Below are 26,053 nucleotides of genomic sequence, written 5' to 3'. Positions count from 1 at the left end.
CACAGCAGTTTTAATTTATGCATTTTGACTTTCATTGCATATATTCCAGGATCTCCATCAGTTAAGCACCACTAGTCCCTGAAAATGGTCCAAGAGTGATGACAATTTTATTAAATAAAACCCCACTGGAGCTAGTCAAAATATTTCATTCAAAATGCTTTTTCATCAGAATAGAAATTTCAGCAATATCCATTTTTTATTACATTTTTCAGGCTCTCATTTTAAAAATAAAAGCAATTTTTTTCAGACAATAAAACTTGCAGTTTGGGGGTTTCCAGGTTTTTGACAAAAACCTGAAAACTTTAGAATGATGTTGATGAATGCAACCTTTTTTTATCTTTTGTGGGAAGAAAAAAACATTTCCTGGATAACTCGAAAATCCACACATCCTACAAACTTGCTCCCCATGACTGAATCCACATAGAAAACTTCAGATTCCACAAGACTTTTTCTCTTCCATCAGCCAGGCTTTTGGTTGAACATTGTTTTATTTTCTGTTCTTTTGAGGTTTTGTTTTGGTCAGTTGGATGTCTTACGCGATGTGAATTTTTATGAAGAATCATTTTGATCTCAGTATGTTTTTAGTATTTATTGTACAGTACCTATTGTGTTTCACTGAGACAATAAAGGTGAAATCCTCACTTAATTGAGGGGAAAAGCAAAATACCCATTGACTTCAATGGGGCAGGGATTCTACCCTAAATGAATAAAAATCAATAGAAAACTAGTTCAACAATATCATCCATTTTCTAGGTTGACTTTTTTTGCGTGGAGGCAACCCCGCCCCACCCCCAACCCCCTGCCGCTCAGAGACTAGGTCCTCTTCCTACCCAGAATTTACATTTTTATTGTTTGAGAAACATTAGTTACTGCCACATTTTCTTGCACTTCCAGTAATGTATTCTGTACAACTGAGAGCAATTAAAGTATTCTTACTATATAGAATGAAATATTGTATTATATTTTAGCTCTATTATTCAGGTAGATTGTATCTAAGGTGCAGATTGCAGAATAGAAACATAGCCATGTGCCAAGTATATACAAGGAAATTGTTTCTCAATTTCTCTGAATGTATCCTATGCATTATATTGCTATTTATTTGAACTGTTATCAAAAGGCATAAATATTCCAAAAGTAATAATGGGATTAAATGACTATATATAAATGAGCATTAGAATACTTCATTTTCTCTACGTTTTCACATAGCATATTGACATATTCACAATCTTTGATATCTCATTCCTACAATAACAAGAAATAAAACAAAATACAACAGGAAATCAAGTCTAACATAAAACACAGACATCTCTGTATGCTTCCCAGGTAGCTGAAACAATGCCTACTTCTCTTATATTGTAATAACCACCTGCATATTACCTTGAATCTGACTCCCTCTTCCAGTATGATATATCCTTGTGAAGGGGTCAGATCCACTGATGCAGCTGAAGAATTTATTTCTCTCACAAGATATTGAACAGTCACAGTGCCAAATATCCCCTGGGGAGGTTCTCTAATAATGTTCAGTACAGCAACACTTTCCATCAAGTGGAGAGCTGTCTGCTCCCTTAGGAAAAAGTGATCGCTGTTGTTGAATGACAAAACTCCATGACCATCATCACTGGCAAGAATGGTAACTGTGGCTTTTGAAAGAGAAATAGTGGAAATGTATTATTTTTAATTACCACAATACAACTAGGGTAATAATAAATACATAAATAAAATTAATAATAATAAATAATATGTATATCGCCTTTTTACATATCTATCCAGAAAAGACCATATTCTCCATATATATATATATATATATCAGTTTAACTTAATTTAATATGATATGTATATATTTAATTTTATCATTGCATATATATGCATGAGGAGAATGTGGCCCTTTTTCCTATAAAAAGTCCATAGTCTCATTGAGATTTCAATTCAACAAAGTAATTAACTGCATGCCTAACTTTACACTATGGATAGACTTTTGCCCACCTTTAAGCAAAAAAACCATCCCATTGTCTTCAATGGGACTGCTCACATGCTTAGGCACATGGTTGAATACCTTGCTGCACCAGGGCTTTACATAAGAAAACGAGAGTTTCTGTACCATCAAAACTTGCAGAGAATATATAGCGAAGTACCTCTTCCATTCATACCACATACCATAAAGAGATTTAGAGAGAATGAAAAAATGGTTACTTACCTTCTCGTAACTGTTGTTCTTCGAGATGTGTTGTTCACGTCCATTCCACATTAGGTGTGCGTGTGTCGCGTGCACGAGCGTCGGAAACTTTTTCCCTTAGCGGCTCCCGTCGGGCCAGCAGGACCCCCTGACTGGCGCCACTGCGCCGTGTATATATACCCCTGCTGCCCTACCCCCTCCAGTTCGTTCTTGCCAGCGACTCTGACAGAGGGGTAGGTGGAATGGTGGTGGAATGGACGTGAACAACACATCTCAAAGAAAAACAGTTACAAGAAGGTAAGTAACCGTTTTTCTTCTTCGAGTGCTTGTTCACATCCATTCCACATTAGGTGAATCACAAGGTTACCTCTGGAGGAGGGTAAGAGTCACGGAACAACTCTGGAGGACCACTCTGCCAACGGCTGCGTCCTCTCTGGCCTGCTGGTTGACCGCGTAGTGGGTTGTGCAGGTGTGCACCGAGGACCAGGTGGCTGATCTGCAGATCTCCTCAATCGGGACCTGTGCCAGGAAAGCCATGGAAGTCACTTGCGCCCTGGTCGAGTGGGCTGTGACCACCAGGGCCGGAACACCTGCGAGCTTATAGCACCTCCAGATGCAGCTTGTTGCCCAAGACGAGATCTGCTGCGCCGACACCGGGAGGCCTTTCGTCCTCTCGGCTACGGCCACGAACAGCTGCGCAGATTTACGAAAGGGTTTGGTGCACTCCAAAAAGAACGCCAGTGCTCGACAGACATCCAGGGTGTGTAGGCTGCGGTGACTCGGGTCCGTATTGGGTTTTGGAAAAAACACCGACAGACAAATGTCCTGGCCCAAATGGAATTGCGAGGGAGGAACTTGGGGTGAGGTCGGAGCTGCACCTTATCCTTCTGAGCGACTGTATACAGTGTTTCACAAGTGAGAGCCCTCAGCTCGGACACCCTTCTGGCCGAGATAATGGCCCCCAGAAATGCCACCTTCCAGGAAAGGTGGAGGAGGGAGCAGGTAGCGAGGGACTCAAACAGGGGTCCCATGAGTTTAGAGAGGACCAAGTTAAGGTTCCAAGGAGGGACTGGGGGGGCATGAGTATGGAAACATCCTCTCCAATCGTTTAAGGAACCATCCCACCATTGGTGGGAAAACACCGAAAACCCCGGATGGAAGGCAGAGATGGCTGCCAGGTTCACTCTAAGTGAGGACGGGGCTAGCTCCTGCTACATGAGGTGCAGCGGGTACTCGAGAATGGCTTGTACCGGGGCCTGGCACGGCTGCACCTTTCGGGGCTCACACCAACAGGAGAACCTTTTCCACTTGGCCACATAGGTAGCCCTGGTAGAGGGTTTCCTACTGCCAAGCAGAATCTGCTGCACAGGAAGGGAGCACTGGCTCTCCAAGGCATTTAGCCACAAAGCTTCTACGCTGTCAGGTGTAGTCATTGCAGGTCGGGGTGGAGAAGCCGCCCACCATCCTGCATGATGAGGTCCCGGTGTAGGGGCAGGACTACCGGGGCCTTCACCGACAGCTCTAGGAGCATTGTGTACCAGTGCTGGCGGGGCCACGCTGGGGCGATGAGGACACTACCACCCTGTCCCTGCATACCTTGAGCAGGACCTTGTGTACCAAGGGGAGTGGGGGAAACGCATACATCAAGCCCCTCCCCACGGGATCGCAAACGCGTGTGCGACTGAGCCCGGGCTGTGGCCCTGGAACGAGCAGAATCTCGGGCACTGGGCATTGACCCTGGTGGCAAACAGGTCTACCCGGGGAAACCCCCACCTGTGGAAGAGCAAAAGCACGATGTCCACTCTGAGCATCCACTCATGCATGCCATACGACCTGCTGAGGTAGTCCGCCAGCTCGTTTCGCACCCCCAGGAGATATGACGCCTCGAGGAGAATGGCATGGGCTATACAACCAAAGGAGGAGAGCCTCGTGACAGAGCAGCGAGGAACAGGCCCCGCCCTGCTTGTTTATATAAAACATGACAGTAGTCTTGTCTGTCAGAACTGTCACGCTGTGACCACTCAGAGTGGCATGAAAGGTCTGGCAGGCTAGACGAACCACCCTGAGCTCCTTCACATTGATATGGAGCAACCGCTCTGCTCCGGACCACAAGCCCTGAGTCCTGAGGTCCCCCAGGTCCGTGGTCTGACGTGTCCATCACCAGCGTCAGGTCCGGCTAGGGGGTGGCAAAGGGGATGCCTTCGCAAACCACAGGCTGGAACTGCCACCACTGCAGGGAGTCCAGCACGTCCCTTGGGGCTGTCACTACCAAGTCCAGGGGGTCCCTGCCTTGGCGGTACACCCGAGCGAGCCACACCTGCAGTGTCCTGAGTCTCAATCTGGCATGCCTGACCACATGTGTGAATGCTGCCATGTGGCCCAGCAGCCGCAGGCAGCACCTGGCCGTTGTCATTGGAAACTGGCGCAGGGAGGCCACCACTTTCTGGATAGCCCGGAATCGGAATACTGGAAAGGCTTGCCCTGGCCTGCACCGCATCCAGGACTGCCCCTATGAACTCCACTCTCTGCATGGGCACGAGAGTGGACTTGGGGACGTTGACCAGGAGCCCCAGCTCGCGGAACAGTCTCAGGGCCACCTCCACATGTCCCTGCACTTCTGCTTCGGATCGACCCGTCAGGAGCCAGTCGTTGAGGTACGGATAAACCCGGACCCTCTGCCTCCGTAAGAAGGCCTCCACCACCGCCATACATTTCGTGAACACCCGGGGGGGCGCAGCTAGACTGAAGGAGAGAACCGCAAACTGGTAATGCTCTTGGCCCACGGTGAAGCGCAGGAACAGCTGATGGGCTGAGTGGATGGCAATATGAAAGTACGCGTCCTTCATGTCGAGGGCAGCGTACCAGCCTCCCAGATCCAGGGAAGGGATGACAGTGCCCAGAAAGACCATGCGGAACAGGGCCTTGACCAGGAACTTGTTGAGCTTTCGCAGGTCTAAAATGGGATGAAGGCCCCCTTTGGCCTTGGGGATGAGGAAGTTCCGGGAGTAGAACCTTTCCCCCTTAGGCCATGCGGCACCACCTCTACCGCCCCGACCTGTAGTGGTGAGCGAACCGAGAGGGGTCCCTGAAGAGGGATGGGGAAGGGGGATGGAAGGGAGGGAGGGAAGAGAATTGCAGCGAGTACCCATTCCATACCGTGCATAAGACCCAAAGGTCCGATGTAATGCTGGACCACGCACGGGAGAAACAAGCCAGGCAGTTCAGGAAACAAGGGGACAGATCTGGTGACTGGTCTGGTACGCTGTCCTCAAGCGCATCTTCAAAAGCCTGGCTTAGTGCCCAGCTGGGATTTGTGCTGACCTTGGTTCTGGCCCGGTGCATTATTATTGTTATTATTGCACCGTCGCCTGTTATCCCTGCCTCGCCTACGGTAAGGCTCATGCCTGTGACGAGGCTGGTACTGACTCTGAGGGGGAGGCTGTGGCTTAAAGGGCTTCCTCTGCATCACCAGGGTGTGCATACCCAGAGACTTACATGTAGCCCTTGAGTCCTTGAGGTTATGCAGCCTTGCATCTGTCCGGTCTGAAAACAGCCTGGACCCTTCAAAGGGGAGCTCCTGGAGTGTGCTCTGGACCTCAGGAGGCAGGCCTGACTCCTGCAGCCGTGCTGAGCGCCTCATGACCACCCCTCATGCTATTGTTCTGGCTGCCACGTCTGCTAAACCCAGGGAGGTCTGGAGAGAGGCCTTAGCCACTGTCTTGCCCTCGTCCACCAGGGCCCTAAACTCCTGTTGGGAACCTTGCGGAAGGTTGTCCTTAAACTTCCCCACCGCTACCCAGGAGTTAAAATTACGTCTCTTGAGGATGGCCTGCTGCTTAGCAATGCTCAACTGAACGCCCCCCGGTGAGTACACCTTTCTGCCAAAAAGGTCCAGGCGTTTTGTCTCCTTGGCCTTAGGTGCCGGGGCCTGTTGACCATGGTGCTCCTTTTCATTCACCACTGAGACCACCAGGGAGCACAGACTTGGGTGGCAAAATAGGAATTCATAACCCTTTGACGGGGCAAAGTACTTGCGCTCCACACCTTGGCTGTTGGAGCGCTGGAGGCCAGGATCTGCCATATTGTCTTATAATTTGATTGGATGGTCTTAATGAGCGGGAGCGCTATTCTAGATGGACCTTCGGGGCTCATAATGTCCACCATAGGGTCCTCCTGCTCAACCGACTCCTCGGCCTGCAGCCCCAAGTTCTGGGTGACCCTATGCAGTAGCTCCTGGTGGGCTCTGTGGTCTATGAGTGGAGGGCCGGACACCGCTGTTCCCGCCACTGCCTCATCCAGGGATGACGAGGAGGTTAGCAGCTGCTTGGCCCCCTCTGGCTGGTCCTCCTGCTCCCCTTCTCCCGCAGGAGGGGCCTCTGGCTCGGGCCAGGGCGGGAGACCTCGGGGTAGCACCAGACTCGGTGCTGGTCTCTCCAGTTTATCCTGGGGGGATGCTGGAGGCCTAGATACTGTGGCTTCCGGCACCGTCAGGCATCAGTGTGGGGACCGGGACTGCTGCACCAAGTAGCTCACCCTGGACGGGGCCCCTTGGCGCTGTTGATAGGCCCAAGGAGTCCAGAAAGGCCAATGACCTGGCGGCCCCCATTGGGGGTGCCACCCTATCAGAGGTTCCTTGCTGTCCAGAGCACGGAGCGAGTGACTGTAACGGCCAGAGTCGGCACCGGACTGCGGCAACACTGACAGCGAAGGCCACAGCGGAGCCGACAATCTGTGCCGGCGGGAGGTCGACGAGCGGCTCCTAATGGAACGGGAGTGAGACCGGTACCGATATCCCCGGGAACGGGATCTGGACCGGGACCGGCGCCAGCGTTCTAGGGACCGGCACCTGTGGGAGTCCTCCGGCGAGGGCCATCTCAACTCCTCCTGGTGCCAGTCTCTACTCGGTGCCGGGGATCGTGCCTCGTCCGTGACTTTCTCACGCCAATCCACTCCCGGTACCGCGACTTCCTTCTGAGCCGCAGGTAACTGGGAGTCCACAGACATGGAGCTCGACCGGGACCAACTCCGGGAGCGGTGCCGGGACGGTGTCCTCGAAAGGCACACCATTGCCAGCTTACCCCTCGACGGCACCCGTGGCATGGGTGCCAGAGGATTCTCCCTGTATGGGAGGGGGCTCGTCGCCGACAGGTCAATGAGGTCCTTTGCTGCCTCAAAGGTGCCAAGCGTGGAGGGCTGATCCATTAAGTCCTCGACCCCATTGTCCGCATTGAGCTCACTTAGGCCTGGGCTCGGTGGGACGTGTGGCACTGGAGCCGCCAGCGCCAGTACAGCAACTTTTCCACTCTTATCAGCGCTCAGGGCCTTGGAAGGCGCCGGCCTCCTATGCGGGGAACGTCCGCGCCTTACTTTTGGCTGTGCCATGGGCCGCACCAGGGAGGACGAGCAGTGCCGGGGTCTAGTCTGGTGCTGTGGGGCGGACCGCTTTCGATGTTTAGCCGGTGCCAGGTCTCCCGACGGCTCTGGAGCACTAGGCACTGAGGAAGCCGGAGCTGGCTTTGTTCTTGGCTTGAACGCCTTGCAAATCTTACACCGCTCAGTTTGATGTTCTTCCCCCAGGCAACGTAGACATGAGCCACGGGGGGTCACTAACTGGCGTAGCCTTGCGGCACGTGGCACAACCCTTAAACCTGTGGGCCTGTGGCATGCCCCATGGCCCGGGGTGGGTGCCGGAAGCTTCCAAGCACCTAATCACTTAAGTGTCCACAACAAAGTGTATGCTAACTAACTGATAACAGCTATCTATAAGAGAAAGGCTAAGGGACTGCTCTCATACAAGAGAGAGAGGTAAGAAGGAACTGGAGGGGGTCGAGCAGCAGGGGTATATATGCACGGCACAGTGGCGCCAGTCGGGGGGCCCTGCCAGCCCAACGGGAGCTGCTAAGGGAAAAGGTTTCTGACACTCGTGCACGCGACACGCGCACATCTAATGTGGAATGGACATGAACAAGCACTCGAAGAAGAATTTTGTATTAACAAAAGACAGTTCCTGTAACTATAATTGATTTAGACAAAAGAAATTATATATATTCTGCAAACTTTTAATTTATTGAGCTTCCATGGGAAAAAATTCTAGTAATGAAAAGCAAGATTCTGCTGTCTTTAGTCATAATTAGTAATGCTTATGTGACCACACCCAGAATAAGCTATAAATTGCCAAGGGGGAAGAATCAAGCCTATACCAATTAGATTAAAAAAGAATATACTTTTTTACGCTTTTATCCTACATATCACATCTTACAGCACTTAGAGAAGAGGCACATTAGTTACTCATGAGACAGGCATAAATGTAGCTCTAGATATCTCAAAAAACCAAAACCACCATGCTGTACAAACGTGTACAAACAGCATGGTTCCTCATAAAACTCAATTTCTACATAAGACTTGCTTTATAGTTCACTCATTTTAAATAAAATCTTAGCAGTTAGATAAATTTCATTACAGGTTTCAGAATCGTCATCAAAAGTATAAAGTCACCCACAATAGGTAAATGATGGTTTCAAGAGTACAATGATTCCTCAGGCGTAAAGAAATGAAAACAGCCGTAACACAACAATAACAAAGACCTAGAGTATCAAGAATAAGTCTATTTTACCCGTTGTGTTCTCTCCTAGTTCCAGCCCCAAGGAAGGATTTGTTAAAATTAACTGGAATTTCTCATCACCTTCAGGAATATCATCATCAAAAATCATGACGTCAATGTATTTATACCTTTCTCCATCAGCAAAAGAGAGCATCTGGTAGTGAAACATACAAGACATTATATCTTAACAAGTATGTAACATGAACACGTATGTGATATTTTGCAAGTCTGGCCTACAGAATTCTTAAAAAATGGAAGAAAAATGCAAACAAAGGACCAAATTCTGAGCGTCTATTGTAATGTGGCCAGAACAGGAATCGAGGGGCCTTCAGCAGAATCAGGGCCAATAAGTACATTTCATTGAAGCAACTTTTCAAAGGGGCCCATTGTAAAGGACCTGTTAAGAAAAACGGCTTCCAAATATGAACGACATAATTTTTCCGAACAAAGGCTACATACGAAGTCTAAGTATAAAATTGCAGAACTTGGATTATTCTGATGATTTATAAAAAAATATAATCCTGTTTCCCTATAATTTCTGGTTTAGAAAACATGCAATTTAAGATAAATATCTAGTTCAGTACCTTGCACGATTGCGCCAATTGAGAATAATAATTGCATTATCAATACTAAGGAGACTTGAGAAATGAATAGTACTGTACTGTGCGTTTTCTTCTTACCCTTGACGTCACATTAAAATCCAGTCCCAGTTTTGCTTCTAGATTCTGGGCATAGAAAAACAAAGACACATTGCCAGAAGATCCTCTGTTACGGTATGCTACTAATGTCAGACCCCCATGGATTTCATCTATTTCAAAACTAAAATAAAAAGCAAGAAGAATCCTCTTATACTGGTAATATGCAACATCAGTGATCAGAAGAGAAGAGCACCAAATTTAACACAGAATGCACAATGCTTAGTCATTCAAATCAGTGATCACAACTCAGCACCTTCCTACCCATTCATTTTCAGAATGCACTAAATGCAAAGATGAGATCTGTCATCTCTGGGGGGCAACACCTTTACATTAAAAAGAGCAGTGACTAAATTCTTGGTAAATTGCTAATGCAAATACCACAGGTTCTTGATAAATTGCTAATGCAATCCTCTACTAAGCAATGTTTGCCTGTTTCTGAACTGTGTACACATATATATCCACTGCCATCTATATATTAAAAAGCAAATGGTGTGTGATCATATAACTAAAGAATATCACAATGATACAGGAGTCTGAACTAAGGAGGCACAGGCATTTTCTAAGTTTTGAGTCCTTGACATTGCAACCTTAAGAATATTCTTTTAACATAGTTGTTTGGGTACAAAATATAAAGTCAGATCATTGTTACAATCACATTTTGAAATGACTCAGTATATTTTCAAATGAGAAAGACTGATTTATTCTTTAAATATTATGTCTAATGTAACTTTTTATATTGTCTTTTACTTTAAAGGTGGAATTCAGCCCATTGTGGAGGGTCTTCTGCACAATGCCCTGAAGAAGGGGCAGGGAGAGTGTCTACACAGAAGTTTCTGCACCCCCTCACAGATGCAGTCTCAATGCTGGGTCTGAATGAGACAAGTGAATATTGGAGGTAGGAGGGGAAATGGCCATTGTCCTTGTTTCATTCACAAAGTACAAAACTGAATGCATTTTAGGTAGAACAAGTGAAACTTTATTAAACCCTGTGGACTGCTCTGTCAACGTGGATGATTTGCTTCCAGCCTATCTCCGTGTTTCTTGTTCCACTGATGTCTTGTGAGTAACATTCCCTCTAGGGCAATGGAACCTCTGACTCCAGTTACACTGATTATGTTACAGTCCTTGCTTACGTGTATACAGTAAAAGGAACACCTGTGTAGGGGTGTGGAGGTCCAGTAGATTTTATGAGTGGAACAATGACGACTGACAAGTTGTGATGGAACCCAACAGCCTGAATATAATTTGGAGAGAAAGATCATATTCCTCAAACCCCATTTATTCAAGCTGGTGCAGAAATGAGCTTAGCTGCACCAAAATATATATAGATATAGACAGACAGACAGAGACCTCCACAATGAACTGAATTTCATCTTTACAGCAGAAGAGAATATATTTTATATACATACAAAAATGCACACACATCCTCCACCAAATCTTGAGCTAAATCTGAGGTATGTTCAGTGAAATTCAGTGTGATGGGGAAAGGGAAATTGGCATACATTTATGTCCCTCTCTCCATTCTTGGGGCCACCTGATCACCCAACTGGTCCATGGTGCAAAGCAGAGTAGCTAAGGTCAAGACCAGGGATAGCAAAGGAACTGCTGCACAAGCCCCAAAATACCTGATGATTCCCCAATGTAAGAGAAATCCTTCATTTGCCAATTCAGATGACTTTAAGGCTGCTTTGCCACACCAAAGGTTTGATCTTGCTTCCACTGAAATTGGTGGGAATTTTGCCACTGATTTCCAAGGGAGAACTAATAGGCACTCAAGCAACTAGTGACAGACTAGGTTCTTCATGGAAAATGAGACTTACTTGGTATTCTGCCATTCAATTACTCCTCTCACTCCATCATTGGCATCTATAATAATCTGAGCCGCCAAGCCTTCTGCATCTAAAGACAAAATACAAAGGACTGAAAAAATATCAAAAGAAAGAAGAAAACCTGTTTATACTCTGTTTTTAGGGCTTGGTTAAAAATCTGTTACACAAGCGCCAATAAGCTTTACACACAGAATACGCAGCACTTTGTGTCTCCAAAGTGGGAAAGAGAGTGGGCAGATTAACTGATAATGCACAGAGAAAACCTTGTCCCACTAAATGAAATGAAGAACTATCTTCCACACAAAGAGTGACATATTACTAGACATCTCTGTCTTACCACAGGTACATACAATATTACAAACCAATAAAAAAAAGCAACATTACAAGAATATTAAGGTTGCAAACATCAGCACTGAAAAGTTAGGAAATACCAGAATTAATGTTGCCCATGCAATCTTAATTTGGCCTCTTGGTGCACATGCATTATGATCACATGCTAGTTTTTCCATAGACCCTACCTTCATTTAGTGCACAAAATGAATGGTAATCCCAAGTAAGCTGTTATTGAATATTTTCTTTTATCCTCATAGATAGAATATCAGGGTTGGAAGGGACCTCAGGAGGTCAACTAGCCCAACTCCCTTCTCAAAGCAGGACCAATCCCTGATTTTTGCCCCAGATCCCTAAACGGCCCCCTCAAGGGTTAAGCTCACAACCCGGGGTTTAGCAGGCCAAATGCTCAAAACATTGAACTATCCCTCCCCCCATCATTCAATGTGTGGTCCCATTCCTTATTTACTGTACACTACTTAAACCATTCTGAGTTCAGAATTACTAATTTCCTTATGGGAATTTCTATGGTGCTCATCACTCTTACACTTTGTGCTCCATAAATATTAATACACTTATCTTCATGATACCCATATGACATGAGGAAGTTTATTATAGTCACTTTACATACATGGAACTGAGGCATAGAGAAATTAATATAAACTGTGTCCATTCATTTTGGATACCTAATATGAGATGCCTATGGTTTAATTTTTCAAAGAATGTAGCACTTTACTTGTTCAGAGCACAGCACTGCCAGGCAACCTTAATTTAGGCATTTCCTCACATAAGCATTTGATTTTGAAACCTTAATTTTTTAAATATTTTTGTTTATGTAATTTCCTAAGTTTAATAATAATAAAAAAAATTGGAAAAAAATAAAATTTCATCCTATTGAACCATATTTACTCTTCACATGGTTCATCAGTAGGGTTATGATCTTTAGGTCCATGGCACAGACCTCTATTACTTGAGCTGACTGAGTAACTGTGAGTAGTAGATGACTGTTATCCTAGACCTGCCACTAGAGGGGATGGGGACACACATTATCAGTGGGGTTCACAGTTATTTGCTAGTCAGGAAAAGCTTGTTGAGGATGAGGAATAATGGGTTTAACTCCAGGTTCAGTAGGAATGTGCGCGCTAGGGGCTGCAGACCTTTCTGCCCCTTTGCCCCCCAGTTTCTCCTTGTTCCCTTCTGTTCCTATCTCCTATACTCTCCAACTCGACTCTCCTTACCAACTCTTTCCCTTATCCTCTCCACCCAGCTCCTGCCTTTTCTCATGTCCCTTCCCTTCTTTCCAGCTCTTGCCCTTCTCCTACCTTTGTTCCTATCCCCCTCTGCTCCTGCCCCTTTCTGCCCACTCCAGGTTCCTGGTCCTCATTCCCCTTTCCCAGTCCTCATCCCTCTGCACTTGAATGGGGCTCTTTCCTCCTTTTCTTCTGTGCTGCCTGAGTGTCAGCAGTGGGAGCACTGAGAGCACAGGAGAGACAGTCTCCACAGCATCTCCCTGTAGCCAGGTGGAGCAATCACAGGTAAACTCCTGCTCAACTCTGAAGCCCCAAGATGGAGCAAAGTGAAGCTGGAATCTTTGGAGAATTTAGCTGCTCTGCTCTAACAAGCATCTATTAAGCATGTGGGAACTTAGAATTTTCTAAGTGTTACCGCTTGGCAAAATTTTGGTGGATTTTAACAAGAACAGCAAAACAAACATCCCTGACACCTGGGTGACACCCCTATCCAATTTCAAGTCCCTGCTTCACAGAATGGAGGCACTAGAGCTTCTCTAGAAAATGTCAGACATTAAAAAAGGTAAAAACAATGAATTTTCCCCAACTTCATTCTCAGAAATTTTGCTGAAACCAGAAGATGCACCCTGAGTCAGACATCCAACATCGGGCATTTTAGCACAAATGCTTGAAGTTTGGCAAAGTTATAAGCAATTGAAGCTAATGAAAAATGTTGTGCAACTTTCCACCTTCACTGCCTAGAATATAATATTTTGTGGGTGAAATCCTGGTTCCGTTGACTTCAATGGGGTTTTGCCTCTCACTTCTGTCGGGCCAAGATTCCAGCCTATTCCTAGCACTGACCCTTTTTGACTTCCTAAATTGTGAAATTTAGCAAGTAAGTGAACAATACAGCGAGCATGCTGCATCTCAAAATGTTCTTTAATCGCTTATTTTGACATCTGTATAGTACCTCGATTTATTTACAACATAATGAAGTTTAAGTAATATGAGATTTTATAATATTGACTTCTTGATTAAATCTTTGCTGGAAAATGAGGAAACGGATAATTTTGTGCAAATTATAAAGAGTGTGGATAGGGAAATGTAAACTAGCAAGATTCTAGTATAATATTTAGAGTCTAGAATTCAGGGTTATCAGGGAAAATCATGGGTTAAAACTTACCCCTATATATAACATGTGCATCTGCAAGCCTGTCGAATATTTGTCCTAGGTTTGCCACTATATCAGGGCTAAGTTACTGTAGTCAAGAAGGTGCTCAAGTACCTCTAATAATGCAGGGTAAGACTAAATAAATAGCCTGTCACAGAATATAGTTCTGGAAGATAATTTGTCTCACCCATGTGTTACTCTTTGAATGTGCACTAAATATTTATGGTTTAGAATCAGTGAACTAATCACAGCTCAACTTGCACAAATCAGCACTGGATGTTGTGTTTACCTTTCAGTCTGTAATGAATCAACTCAGTCATTTCTACAGGCATGCAAAGAAAAGGGAAAAGAAGTCAAAGAGAAACTATTAGAAGCACACTGTAAATACATTTCTTTAACATGAAGGGTCTGATCCAGCTCTCTTTGAAATCAATGGCAATTTTGCCATGGGATCAGGACTCTAACCAAGCAAGGTGATAAATGAAGATCATTAAAAGATTAATTTCAGGTTTCAGAGTAGCAGCTGCGTTAGTCTGTATCTGCAAAAAGAAAAGGAGGAGTTGTGGCACCTTAGAGACTAACAGATTTATTTGAGCACAAGCTTTTGTAGCTTACGAAAGCTTATGCTCAAATAAATTTGTTAGTCTCTAAGGTGCCACAAGTCCTCCTTTTCTTTTTATTAAAAGATTAAGAAACCCATTGAAGTTGATCCTCAAAACCAAATGTAATATAAACAGTAATAAAAAGAGACTTTATGAAGTCTGTCATCTCACTGGCCAGTTACACAAAGTATTATTTTGGCACATATGTTTAGATGCTAAGTAAACAGTAACCAGGGTAAGAACACAACTCTGGAGGAGACATAAGGAGCATACCCTTTAATACTCTTTGCATACAGACCAGACCCAATGGTAATCCTTGTGCGTAGGGAATGCAAGGCTTGAGTAAGGTTAGTGCTAATATGGGTGTTATTCTCTCAAAGATCCCCTGGCCCTGCTGTCCCGCTCCTATCTGGAGAGGTCAGCAGAGCACACTGCACCTTGTATATGAATGGCCATGATCCCCCTGCAACCCTTTAAGCTCCTAGAGGCACAGTGACTGTCTGGTGTAGAATGCTTACTGGAACTTCTCCTGCTTTGCCTAAAAGGCACACCACAGCCCTACCATTTTCTCTGGTGAGCTTCTGTTAATAGGCATTGCTACTTTTTGAGAAATAATCCCTGTTCACCAGCTTCTGTTTGAATGATCCCAGCTGTTGACCTGTGCAATGCATCACAGGCACCATGCTGCATTAGATACCCAAAGACGTTTGAGTTAGTCAAGCAATGATTATTCATTGGTGAAATGTCACAGCAGTAAGTTTTCTCACTGTCCAAACTATTTTCATATTAGAATACAAGAATCAAATTTCAAGATGCAAATTAACTTTTCCTCATGAGACACATTTTACTAAATGACAAAGGTTTTTTAAAAATTGAGATTAATTGATAATATACATCCCTTAAAATCACCCCACCATTTGCCCGAATCCCAAGAAATGTAAGCTTTATGATTGCATAAGCCTCCTTTTCAGTTATTCTTGCCTTGACCCTGCCTTAAATCATTATACTACTGTAATAAATATAAATACAATGCGTTATTACATATATACAATTCATATAAACTGTGAAGTAAATATGGTACTGATACAGATGTTATACCCAGTCTGGGAGGGAATGACATCAAAGGATTCATGACAATTTCAACAGATGTTAAATTAATCAGGAAGAATTCTTGCACTTCTGGTATATCATCCTGCAGAACAAAAGCACAGTAAATTCTCCTTTTATGATCCTTTAAGATGTGAGTCAACCAAAAAATAACACTTAACTTATGTCCCAACAATTTTAAATTATATTAGACTTTATTCATTTATTCCTACCCTCTTAAAATACAATTATTAGGTCTGAAATTGATCCTCATTGTAATATGTTTCAAATAAAGTATTATATTTTGTTTAAAAGATACTACCGTGACAAAAAAAGCTATTCCTGAACATAAATTTCATTGTGAATTTAAAAAGCACTAGAAGTACCCACTTGAAAAAGAAAAGTATGTAGCAATCAATCCATATAAATCTGTAGGCAATGAAGACTATTCTGAATTCTAGGTATCAACTGAAGCTTAATGAGAGTTTGATTCCATTCATGCATGTCTAGTTGTAGCCACTCTCTGTGATTAACTGTACCCCGCCGGTTTCCACATTTAAGATTAGGGCAAAAAGATCTTTCCATTATTTCTTCTGAGCCACAATGAAACAGTATACAGCATGAAATGATGGAGAAGTTGTGGGAATTAAGACCCAGATTGTGCACCCACTGAAGTCAAAGACAATCGTGTATTGATGATGAGCATTAAGATTTACCTCTAGAATAGTAACATTTATAGAAGCTGATGTTTCTCCTTCCCCTAAAAGCAGCCAACCAGACACAGGTATGTAATCAACTCCTGGTTCAGCTAAGGTCCCTTCTGTCTGATTCCTTACTCTGAGCAATCCTGGCACTGTTGCATATGTAACATTGATAACACCTAGTAAATGTGGAACAAAACAAAAAAAAGTTCTTATATTTTAATTCCTATTTAACTACAATCCAAATAGACAAAACAGACAAAGTGCAGGAGAAGGGAGTATTATCCTCATTTTACAGATGGGCAACTCCATCAGGCAGATTAATGACCTGATCCAAAGCCCATTGAAGACAACGGGAGCCACTTCATTGGCTTCAGTGTGCTTTGAATCAGGCTCTCAGTGACTTGTAACTGGTCACCAGGAAGTCTATAATGTAATCCAGAATTAAAACCCACATCTCGAGTCCCAGTCCAGTGTCTTAACCTCAAGACCATCTTTCTTCCCTCTTCCAAAGGAAAAAAGGCTCCAAGACCTTTTTTTAAAACACTACTAATTTAGAAGTGTTTTGCAAAAGGGAGAAAATGTGGTTTTCTGGGTATTTTTGCTGAGATTTTTCTTTCCCTCCTCCTAGCAAAAAGCAGAGTACAATCTAATTAAGAAGTTTAGGGTTTGACACAGTAAAACTAAATGGACACAATGCCTTAGTACAGAGGTTCCCAAAATTTTCTGGTTCAGCTTCCCTTGCACTAGAATGGTGAATGAGCACAGCCCTCTAACCACCCACTTCCTACCCACACCGTCTATCCCTTATGACATGTTCTAGAATAGGGGCCTTTCAAGGGGCTTAATGGAGTTAGGTACCCAACTACCATTGAAAGTGCATCTTTGAAAATCCCAGACATTATCTCTACTTTATTCTTGCCGCTCTCTGTCCCCTTTTCTTTTACTTCTCCATTCATCGGATGAAGTGAGCTGTAGCTCACGAAAGCTTATGCTCAAATAAATTGGTTAGTCTCTAAGGTGCCACAAGTACTCCTTTTCTTTTTTGATAAACATTGAGTTGCTCATACACACACAACTGACAAAAAAATATTTTCACCCATAATAATCAAAACATACAGATAGACAAAGAAAGAACAATGCTTCCTAGGAACTTATCAGAGATTTATTTAGGGATATTTATGTTGTACATTTTGATATGTGATGTTGACAATTTATGTTTTAACAGTTATAAAACTAACTTTTGGAATCTCAACATCTACTGTCCTTAAATAATTATTGTATGACCCCCCACTGCCTGACCCCTCAACAATTTCCTGCCATGGTGAAATTTTAAATCAATAAAAATTAAAAACAACTTAAAAATAAACATTGATATTATCCATTGAAAATATTTTAAAAAATTAATTCTGCCAAGCCTAGTTGTATATTTGTATAGTGATTGGCACTATGGTGCCCCAGTCTGTTCTACCACAATACAGCTTATTATTAGGTAATAATAATAATAATAACAACAACAACAACAATTACAGCCACGGGGACACAAGTATCTCATATAAACACCCAAACAGCTTTAGGAAATATCTCTTGGAGGGCCAACACATCACCATACTGGGCAGTAAAGTTCTTCAAAAAGGGGCAGGAGAAGGGAATGACATTAAAACTAGCAGAGTTTCATGAAGACTTAAGTTTAAAGGCCCATTCTCCCCACCACTTCCACCAGGGCTCCAAGAGTGTGTGGTTTTTGCAGGGACTCGTGGATCATAAAGGAAGCACTGTTATGCAGGGAGAAGTCCTTTCCTGCAGACAGTTAGAGGTGAAGGGATTTGGGTAAGTTTCTGGAGGGGACTGACTACAATTGAAAGCAAGAATATTTGGTTACTGTCCTCTTTAACTTTTGGCTGTAACTACATTTTTGCAAGTAAGATTCTGAAAGTAAGAGAGCAGACACAGAGATGAACATTTGATTCATCTGACTCCCATTGACCTTTCCTAGTCAAACAGAATGTGTTGCAGAAGACACATAAAACCTCTGTATCTAGAGAAATTACACAAACCTAAAGATCCAAATTCTCTGCTGATGAAAAGTTGAATAGTTTTGTTTGCCTCTTGGATCAAAACCATCCTGGATGAAGAAGCAAAGTTCAAAACTCCATGTGGTTCATCACTGGCCACTATTGTCAAAACAGCTTCATACCCTTGGCTGTCCAGGACAGCAGCACCCATTGAAGAAACGCCTGTAAAACAGTCAATGGAGTAACTACACAGAATGTTAAGCAGCTGAAGTGGGGTTTTTTTTTGTTTTTTTTTAATATTAGCAATGGCAGTTTGTATTTCTATTTCCTTCAACATGCCATGCAGTCAATCATATTCCCAGTACAATGAATCAGGGAGAACATGATAGCGTCTATTGTGTTTCTATGCCCAGTGTGGATCCATACATGTTCTAGAGCAAATATAGCACAATACAACACAATAAAGCTATATCTAATGAAAGGATAATATCAAATGAGAAGACAGAATATCATCCAATGTACATTCATATGATGGGTAATTACAGGGTAAGGTGTGGTTTTGCCAGCGTGGCTGGGGCACCTTGAAGCAAGAACTCCTTTGCAAATCTAGCCCGGCTTTAGTAATGGATATTTGTTTAATAGTGACTATGGGCAGAGAAAATGCGATCTAGATGCTTCTCCCACAGCATAATCTGAATGGCGGGAATAGAATCTACTGCCCTCCTTGTATGCAGAAATCAACAGTCAATGGGGAAGTCTGCTTGTGACAGGACAAGACGAATTGTCTGAACAGATATAAATAGTGGCTTATTTCATAGCCACTATAACCAAAAGGCATTATTGGGTCCAATTCTGTTCCTATTTACAGGGGTGCAGCTCTCACAGAATTTGCTGAACAGAGTTGATCCCACTGTAAAACCAATCAAAACATACCAGTCAGAACACTCGAGAGCCAGTATGCACATAAAGAAGGACCACCAAACTTCAGTACATGGAAACAAAGTTTCACAACTTAAGTAATAAAGTACAGTGCTTTAAAAAGTCACAAATAAATTAAAACAATAATGCAAATGACATCCTTTTCCCATTTGCGATTCACCATGCTACACTTTTGCATTACCTTGAGTTCTGATGTCGAATAGGACTACTTGGTATTCTTCCTTTTCTTCAGGAATATGGTCATCCAGCAGATGAACACAGAATGTTAGATTCAATGACTCCTGTTTATTTTAAGTGGCAAAATAGGTTAGTTACCGCTGTACAAAACCCAGGGTGCTATCTGTCACAGATTTTGAATGATTCCTTCCAAGAAGTTTTAAATTTAAAATATCAAAAATTAAAAGCTACCTACAATTCGGACCTCTAAGATAGAGAGCTACAAAAATCAAATAGGTCAGGCAACAATACTATTTGGAAAGGTGTTCACTCTTTTCCACTTCAGCCTTAATTTCAATATTATCTCTAGCTTTGGCTGCTGAACACAGTTACTCTGTATGGGGTTACCTCAGGAAAGAAAAGTACTCCAGAATAGTTTTCAAAGGTTTGATCTAGGCGATGTCCAACAATTTTCCAATTAACGGTAACATTTCCCAGTCCAGGAGCAGTTCTTAGGATGTGGAACTGCAATTCTTCTCCTAGGAATAAAGAACATCATAAAATGTTTGCTGTAGGGAAACTGCCTTGCTGTGTATCAGTCATATAAGAATCAGAAGCATGCATTCCATAATCATGGTAACTTTTCCAAACCCAAGAAATTCAAGTATCCACTGATACTTTACAGAGAGGCTTACTATGTAATACACGTTTGCTTTTAGCATAAAAGAAGAAGGAGAAATCCAAATTCTAAACCTTTCAGTTCTGTTTTTAGTTCAATTTTAAAAATGTAATGGAAAGAGCTATCAAATGCATGCGAGGACTTATAAAGCAACTACAGCGTAAAGGCAAAAATGAATACCCATCAGAACATGCACAAACACCAGAACAATGGCAATCCATAGACTACACAAGATAGTAAATGCTGTATGTACTAGCTATGACACAAGTAAATTCCTATAGCAGTTCACTGGCAAGAAATATACATGTTGATAATATTGCACTGTAATGTAATTTTCCACAATGCATGCACAAAAATGCTTGCAATTACCTGTAAATTCCATTTATGTGAGTTTTAACTTACATAATAGCATCAGTTATAGATTTTTTAAAATACAAAAGAAATTTTTCACAAAAAGTTAATAGCTTCCTATGATTTCTCAAGACATACTATATCAATCGACCGAAGTGTTGTCAATGTTAATTTATAAAAAATACAATAATTATACTTTTCGCATTTCTATCATTCAGTCTAATGGACAATTTAATAAAAAACTAATGAATAGTATAGCAATCATTGCAAAATGTATGAAAAACAAAAAGATAAAAATAAGCTCATAAATGTAAAAAATGGCTTGAGGCTTCATATATTATATCAACATGAAGATATACATTAGCGTGTATAGTTGGGGGGGTGAACATATATATGTATACATACACATTATATGACAGATGTTTATTTCTAAAACATAAGCATACTGCATATGTATTTCAACAGTATTTTTCAGGTGCACAAGGTTTAAGCTTGCCAGTACATACAGTATTGCATTGGCTTCTGAAAGACAGGAAAATGTGCAGAAACCTACAGTATCAAAATATTTGGGTATGTTAATACAACACATCTCTTAGCTGTCTGAAGGTTTTATGCTGCATCATTCTTATTCACTAAAATATAAGAAAATGCATACAGCTAAGATTATATTTTTCCTCCTTAAACAATATTTTAGGGGTACATAAATACAGCCTTCACAAGTTCTGTTCAATATTTCTACTGCCAGAAAAAGACTTTCTGACCAGTTTATATTAGAAATATTCAAAGAAATGATTTAGAATTTTTCTCACTGTTGCTAATCCTGGGCATAATCAAATCCATGGAACTACATGGTTCAAGTTGCCTCTGAACAAACCCAGCCGGAGGGCAAAAGAGGGGAGAAGGTAGGGCTGGCTGAGAAAGGACCAGGTGCTTCTACATCTATCTGAAACTACCACTCACAGAAGAGGCAAGATTCTCCTCCTCTCCTTTTTTACCCTGCGATTACTTTTCTCTGGATAATAGTCCAGTGCAAAACCAGTCTATGTGGCCAGCTAGGACTTGTGTCCCTTACTGTTGCATAAAATGGGCATATGATTGGATTTGCTGGGTCTGTATCATGCTATAACACCAGTGTGACTCCACTGGTTTTTAATGGAACTCTTCCTGGATTATAGTGTGTGAGATCTCAGCCAGATCCAAAGGTGCACCTGAGCTCAGCCTGGTGCAGCTAAGAAAGGGAAGGAAAGGTATGTGGCTAAGATGGCTTTACACCACATTGGCTCCACCATGATCATAGGGTCAGGTGGGGGCGGTCCAGCCCCGTGTAATTTAGAGCAGCCATGTGACAGGATACTTATAAGTAGTATTATGCTGCTAAAATTGACAGGAAGGACATCATAAAATTATTCTAGGTATTTTCTGTTCTGTTGAAGAACCACTGCTATCCCATATTTGTCCATCACTGAAATGAGATGGAAATTAGTTATTAATTTTAGGAGACCACAATAGAAAATTTTTAAAGAAGCAGTATAAATAATTTTAAGAAAATATATGAACTTTACAAACATAAAATGAAGCCCATTTACAATAAAGTAGAATAGTATGTGTATTTAGGCGTCAGCATTTCAAATCCTGGAATTGTGCTGATGTTCACACCTTGCCTTAAGCTGCTCCATTGCTGTTTCCAATAGAAAAGAAAGTTCAAAATCTATTCAATGTGACATCATTGTGATTGTGTTTCTGAAGAGCGGCAAACCTGAGTATACACAACAGATCTAAGGTTTCCAAAGAGGAACATCATCACATTGTTCAACACTGCACTGAAACACATTCTATCCTATTTGAGGATTTTGCACATCCATTTAAAAACAAAATCAATACTTAGAATATTTTAGTACCACAATTGCAAAATGCACAAATAAGACACAGCATATTTCAAAATCATACAATACAATGATTTTTCATTGTTCACAACAAAATGAATTATGATGTGGGAATCAGTTACAATGTGCACTCATCTTGAGCACTCATCATTAATCAAAACACTGGATTAAAAGTTCTAATCTCAGTGAACACTATTACTGATTCTGGGCAGTCCATTAGTGACCAGTATTACTAAGATCTTTGGTTGTCATATCCAGAAAGAACTCAGGTAAAAGTGAGTATTATGAATACAATTTCTGCCTTCAGTAGACTGGAACAAATATAAAAGGATCTCTGGAGACTGAAAAGGATCTCTGGAGACTGAAAATGTTTCATTAGGTCAATTTCACTTTTTCCCCCTATTTTAATTTTTTAGTGTCTTACCCAAGTCTGAAGATTTATACATGTGGCTTAGGGACAGTGAATACCTGCCTAAAAATGAGTGAGATGTACAATATTTTTATCTTGAAAATAACTTTTTTAAACTGATGGACAGTGAAACTATTTAGTAATACAGTAAATATTAAACAACATAGCATTTGGAGTTGTTTTGTCTGGTATCAATAGTTATGGTTTCAGCACAAGAAAAAACAGGTATTAAAAGGCAAAATCAAGCTCTCCGTATGCCCCTATGAAGACCTAGTTCACTCTTTTTAATCAAGAGATTCTATAGGATTATTTTTTTTCTTGCTGCAAGCCAATGCATTCTTGTTCTTTTGTAGCTGGAGAATCAATGCTCAGTGGAGTTTCCAAATAGAACAAAACATTTCAGTTCCAAAGGACCAGTTTTGCTATTGTTTTGTAAATTAACTTTAACAAGTTGAAAAGACTCATGAGGGTCACCATAATCTCTGGTACCAAGACAGTTTCTGTTAATTCCTTGTGCTCATTGATGGCTCTTCTTAGCTTGTCAGATTACAGCTGGTTTGACATGCTGATCAGAACCATTAATGCAGAGGAATAAAGGATGAAAACTGAGGCACACACCAGCACAGAATCAACATAAACCACCTACATAAAATTTTCAAAGAGTTATGATGTCCTTTCATGTATAGCAATTATCATATTTGGTTTACAAAGATCAATTGAGAATTTTTTTTTCCAACAAAAAAGTACAATCTACACATTCTCTGGGAAATGAACGTCTGTTTTGTTTAGTTTGTCTTGACAGACTGCTCATCAAATTTTAGAGGAATATGATGCTGTAGCTCTTTTAGATTCAAGCAAAAGACAAACCAAAGCAATCACCATATAAAAATACAGCAAACCTTTAGACCAAACATGCAATGTGCCCCTTTAAGGCACTAACAGAAAACATTTTGTCCAATTCAAACTCCTACAGTTCTTCTTGAATGTCCACATGACACTATTTTAAGCCTGACAGAGACAAGACAGGACTGATACACCCCAAATCAGTGGCCATAGTCAAAACACAAGTGGTAATTCACCCACCAGCAGGGCAATGAGGGAATGAGAAAAAGATGTGCTAATCCTTAACAAGGTCCCAATATCTTTTTAGTAGTGTCTTTCAGAATATTTAAAGCAGGTGAGAATCATTAACAGATTCTATTCTATTATATAAGAAGTTATACATAAGACCACTGCTAGATATGCACAGGTACCTATACAATATGAAGTCAAAAGGGGTTGTATCCAGGTGCAGAATTTGGCACTAAATGAATATAAGGGGGAAAGTTAAAAAGGGGCTACTAGGTGTTAAAACTAGACTGACAAGATGTGAGCTTCAGAAAATAATGGGAAGTACTGCTGAAGTTATATAGCATGTTTTGAACCCAATCTCTCTCTATCCAGTCAATGGGTTTTCTGAGTCTTATATCTGAAAGACATCTAAACTACAATGGAACACATGAAGGGTAGCTAGATAGTCCTTTGTCTGCATATACTCAATGGTTCTCTGATTACTTTTACCAACACAATTAAATGGACAAACAATGTAAGTCCTCATTAAAAGAAAGTATGAATAAGGGAGTTGATCGCAAATGGAGTTAGTGAGGTCAACATAAAGAGGAACCCACCTTCATGACCAATAACAGACCTTGAGGCTGTCTGAAAGCTAATAACTCCTGCCACATTGTCATTAGCCAGAATAACCACAGTGACAGTGTCTGAGCTAGGAAGAATACGACTTCCTCCTTCAGTGTGGGTTAGGCTGATTATAATATTTTCATTATCCTCTGGCTCTGGATCATCTAAAATGGTCAATGTGACCATCTTTTTAGTTTCACCTGTAAGGAAAAATAGAAGAAAATATAGGTATCAAAGCCATAACAAATGGCATACTGGATAGCCATCTGTCTCGGATGGTTTAGACACAACAAATTCTGCATCTTGGCAGAAGGGGTTGACTAGATGACCTTGCAGTCCCTTCTAACCCTATGATTCTACACTTTCAAAGGGGGCTTAATCATCCTCTTTGTTAGGAAATACTTAAAAATATATAAATTATGTAAATCTATACCACTGCAACAACTATTCAACGTAGCATGTCAATTATAACAAACAGCCTTCAAACAGGAAATAATTAACTTTTGAGTGAGCAGAACACTTTAATCACTCAGTATTTGCTTCAGCTTTCTAACTCTATTTGGAAAAGGGGAGAGCTGTTCTTGTAAAAGAAAACAACAGTGCATCCTTTTCTCTCTAATGAACTGAATTTGAATAGTCTTACCAAGTCGGGGTTTAAATAACAACCTAAATGCTATATATATAGGGGTGTACACATATATACACACACACTCTCTTGTATGAATTGAATTTGAATAGACCAACTCAAGGTTTGCATTCAACAATCCTCTCATCCCACAACCCTTTCACGTGGACTTGGTATCTACCTTCCATGCTACCCAATCAGACCAATATAACTAGAAAACTGTACGAGTCAACCAGTTCCCAAAAAACCACTGAAATCTCCAATACAATCCTATTGTTCAATGTATGTGAAATACCTAAGTACGTTTTAGGGTTATGGTTACAAAATACATATTTCTTACCCTACTGTCTTTCTAATTCCTTTTTTAATCTGTTTTGTATGAATCTTTTTTATAAAGTGCCAACAAAATTATATCTCAGTGTCAGAATTACTATTGCTGGTCACTAGTTGGAGTTTGATGACTCATCAACACAAATGACACAGCAAAAAAGTGTATATTACACTCCCTTCAGTTGCTTGTAAATGACCTCTCTCTATCATTCATCAAAATGTTGTATGTGTCATGCTGCATTGCATTTAAGCAATGTCTGCCAGTTACTTATTTGTCTCACTTGTAAATTCTTAGGTATGCTTTCTTTGTTGTGAAATTAATAAAACCTTTTTAAATTAAAAAGATACTTTCATTTCAAGAACACAGCTAATTGGGGAAGCGGGGCAGCCATCTTAAAAGTCTGGCTTTTTAAAGATTAGTTTTTGCATTGAAGGATGAAAAAAAAAAAAACCTTTGTGCCTCATCCTGATCTCACTTACACTGGTACAACTACTGCCTTCAGTGGAGTTATTCAGTGTAAATGAGATGAAAACTAGAGCTTTACAGTGTGCTGTGCAACGTTCTC

General features: G+C 41.6%; 1 protein-coding gene across 1 annotated transcript in view; it reads right to left on the bottom strand.

The window, feature by feature from the left end:
- The window catches only part of LOC102932938 (adhesion G-protein coupled receptor V1), a 331,043-nt gene that overhangs the window by 287,708 nt on the left and 17,282 nt on the right, over positions 1 to 26,053 (bottom strand). The window contains exons 11-21 of the mRNA XM_037902481.2: positions 24,523 to 24,732; positions 19,942 to 20,072; positions 19,559 to 19,658; positions 18,481 to 18,660; positions 16,439 to 16,602; positions 15,735 to 15,828; positions 14,324 to 14,356; positions 11,293 to 11,371; positions 9,455 to 9,593; positions 8,787 to 8,928; positions 1,378 to 1,640 (exon numbers count right to left, since the gene is read on the bottom strand). Of these exons, the coding sequence (XP_037758409.2) occupies positions 1,378 to 1,640; positions 8,787 to 8,928; positions 9,455 to 9,593; positions 11,293 to 11,371; positions 14,324 to 14,356; positions 15,735 to 15,828; positions 16,439 to 16,602; positions 18,481 to 18,660; positions 19,559 to 19,658; positions 19,942 to 20,072; positions 24,523 to 24,732 (1,535 nt within the window). The remainder of the gene's footprint in view (positions 1 to 1,377; positions 1,641 to 8,786; positions 8,929 to 9,454; positions 9,594 to 11,292; positions 11,372 to 14,323; positions 14,357 to 15,734; positions 15,829 to 16,438; positions 16,603 to 18,480; positions 18,661 to 19,558; positions 19,659 to 19,941; positions 20,073 to 24,522; positions 24,733 to 26,053) is intronic.

Source organism: Chelonia mydas, chromosome 5, assembly GCF_015237465.2.
Source record: "Chelonia mydas isolate rCheMyd1 chromosome 5, rCheMyd1.pri.v2, whole genome shotgun sequence".
Lineage (NCBI taxonomy): Eukaryota > Metazoa > Chordata > Testudines > Cheloniidae > Chelonia > Chelonia mydas.
Note: the sequence above shows the minus strand (reverse complement) of the source record. Positions and strands in the feature narration are given on the sequence as shown.